The sequence below is a fragment of the Habropoda laboriosa genome, unplaced genomic scaffold (genome assembly GCF_001263275.1).
Source record: "Habropoda laboriosa isolate 0110345459 unplaced genomic scaffold, ASM126327v1 scaffold1329, whole genome shotgun sequence".
NCBI classification, from domain to species: domain Eukaryota; kingdom Metazoa; phylum Arthropoda; class Insecta; order Hymenoptera; family Apidae; genus Habropoda; species Habropoda laboriosa.
In genome coordinates this window covers 573,645-575,246 of record NW_017101431.1, presented here as the reverse complement: position 1 = coordinate 575,246, position 1,602 = coordinate 573,645, and the positions used below count along the sequence as shown (strand labels likewise).

The following is a 1,602-nucleotide window of genomic DNA, read 5'->3' as shown; positions in this document are numbered from 1 at the left end:
ATAATTATTTAAAAATAAATATTAAAAGTAGAAAAATAGTACATATTTTGCATTAAGTTGCTGTTATATATTATAAGACTTTGAAGATTTTGTTTATTCTGTGAAAAATTTAGAACAAGATATCTCTGAAATACTCATTCAATACAGATATGTATGTATGTGTTATAAACATTCCATATTTTCATTTTAAGAACTGTACATTACTTTTACTTCATAATTTGTAAGATAAAATGAGAGAAATGTTTTAATTTAACTTGTACAATCAACTGACAAGTATAAAGTATTACAAAGTATTGTCATATGATTAATAAAATTAAAATTCTTGTATTAGCATATAAACATACAGTGAGAAAGTATAATACAGATAATGCACACAATGCATTACAAACTGTATGTATATGCATGAAAATTCAACAAGTAATAAGTGATCATATTAGAAACAGAAAAAAATGAACAAATTACCTTTATCATATATCAAACAGTATGCAACATCAAATTTTCTGTATAAGAACTATTGCTGATAAGTTATAAATATATATTGGCATGTTACTATTAAATTCTTTAAGTTATAAATATTTATTGACATGTTAATATTTAAATAACATTTTATCAAAAACCAACTACAAAATTTAACTGTATAAATTTTTAAGATGTTCAAAACAAAGGTAATACTTAAAAATTGATAAAAATCCTTAATTTCATTGATCAAAAAAATTTTATTTTCATTTGCTGTCTAATTTTAAAACACAACTGTTATATAATTTGTTATAAGGAACTCATATTAAATAATGTTAAAATGTTAAGTATTATCTTTAAAATTTTAGCTTACCTATGTCAACTAAGGGTGGTTTGTCACGTCCTCGTCGATAACACAAATAACATTCATTTGTTCGTAAACTTCCATGATTTAAATCAGCAGGTAAGCCTGAAACTGTATGTTCTAACAAAACATATCCTTCTGGACATTTCTCACCCAATGCTGGGAATATAATTGCAAGATCAGTAATAGGAGGTTTCATATTCATGTCTTTGACATGTGTTCCTTCTTGGTACCAATCTTCTAGTTTTTCATTATTTTCATTATCACTATCAAAGTCATTGTCTTGCCCGGGTAAACCAGCAATGACAAAGTAATCTGCTACCCTCCTTTCGTCCATGGTTATCTAATTATTCAAATTCCAAAACATTAAAGTACACAATATTTACAAATAATTTTAAAGAATAAATCAATTTACTAACTTTAAATAACAAAACAGTTCTTCACATGGCATTGAAACAATCCTTTGTTATCTTCCCTCATATATTCTAGAATTACTATTGTTACTTTGTGTTAAAAACAATTTTACTTAAATAACAATCTTCAAAGAAATTCCTTTGTAAAAACATCCTATAAATTTATATAATATATTATTATTTAATCACTAATAATTGCATTGGTACAACGTCATTAATTACCTTTTAAAAAGTATATTTGTTCCAATCATTCAGTTTTTTTTAACTAAATCTTTGTTTCAAACTTCCCAAGGTTATCATTTAGTACAAATACTAAACTTAAATTTTGAAAAAAGTAAGAATATATTTGTTCATATATTTACAGTTTTC

The 1,602-nt window shown here is 24.2% G+C and overlaps 1 protein-coding gene across 1 annotated transcript in view; it reads right to left on the bottom strand.

Annotated features, from left to right (window-relative positions):
* LOC108578147 (DENN domain-containing protein 4C) overlaps window positions 1–1,271 on the bottom strand; it is a 16,944-nt gene extending 15,673 nt beyond the window's left edge. The window contains exons 1-2 of the mRNA XM_017941414.1: window positions 1,236–1,271; window positions 830–1,163 (exon numbers count right to left, since the gene is read on the bottom strand). Of these exons, the coding sequence (XP_017796903.1) occupies window positions 830–1,163; window positions 1,236–1,271 (370 nt within the window). The remainder of the gene's footprint in view (window positions 1–829; window positions 1,164–1,235) is intronic.
* Between the last annotated feature and the right edge of the window lie 331 nt (window positions 1,272–1,602).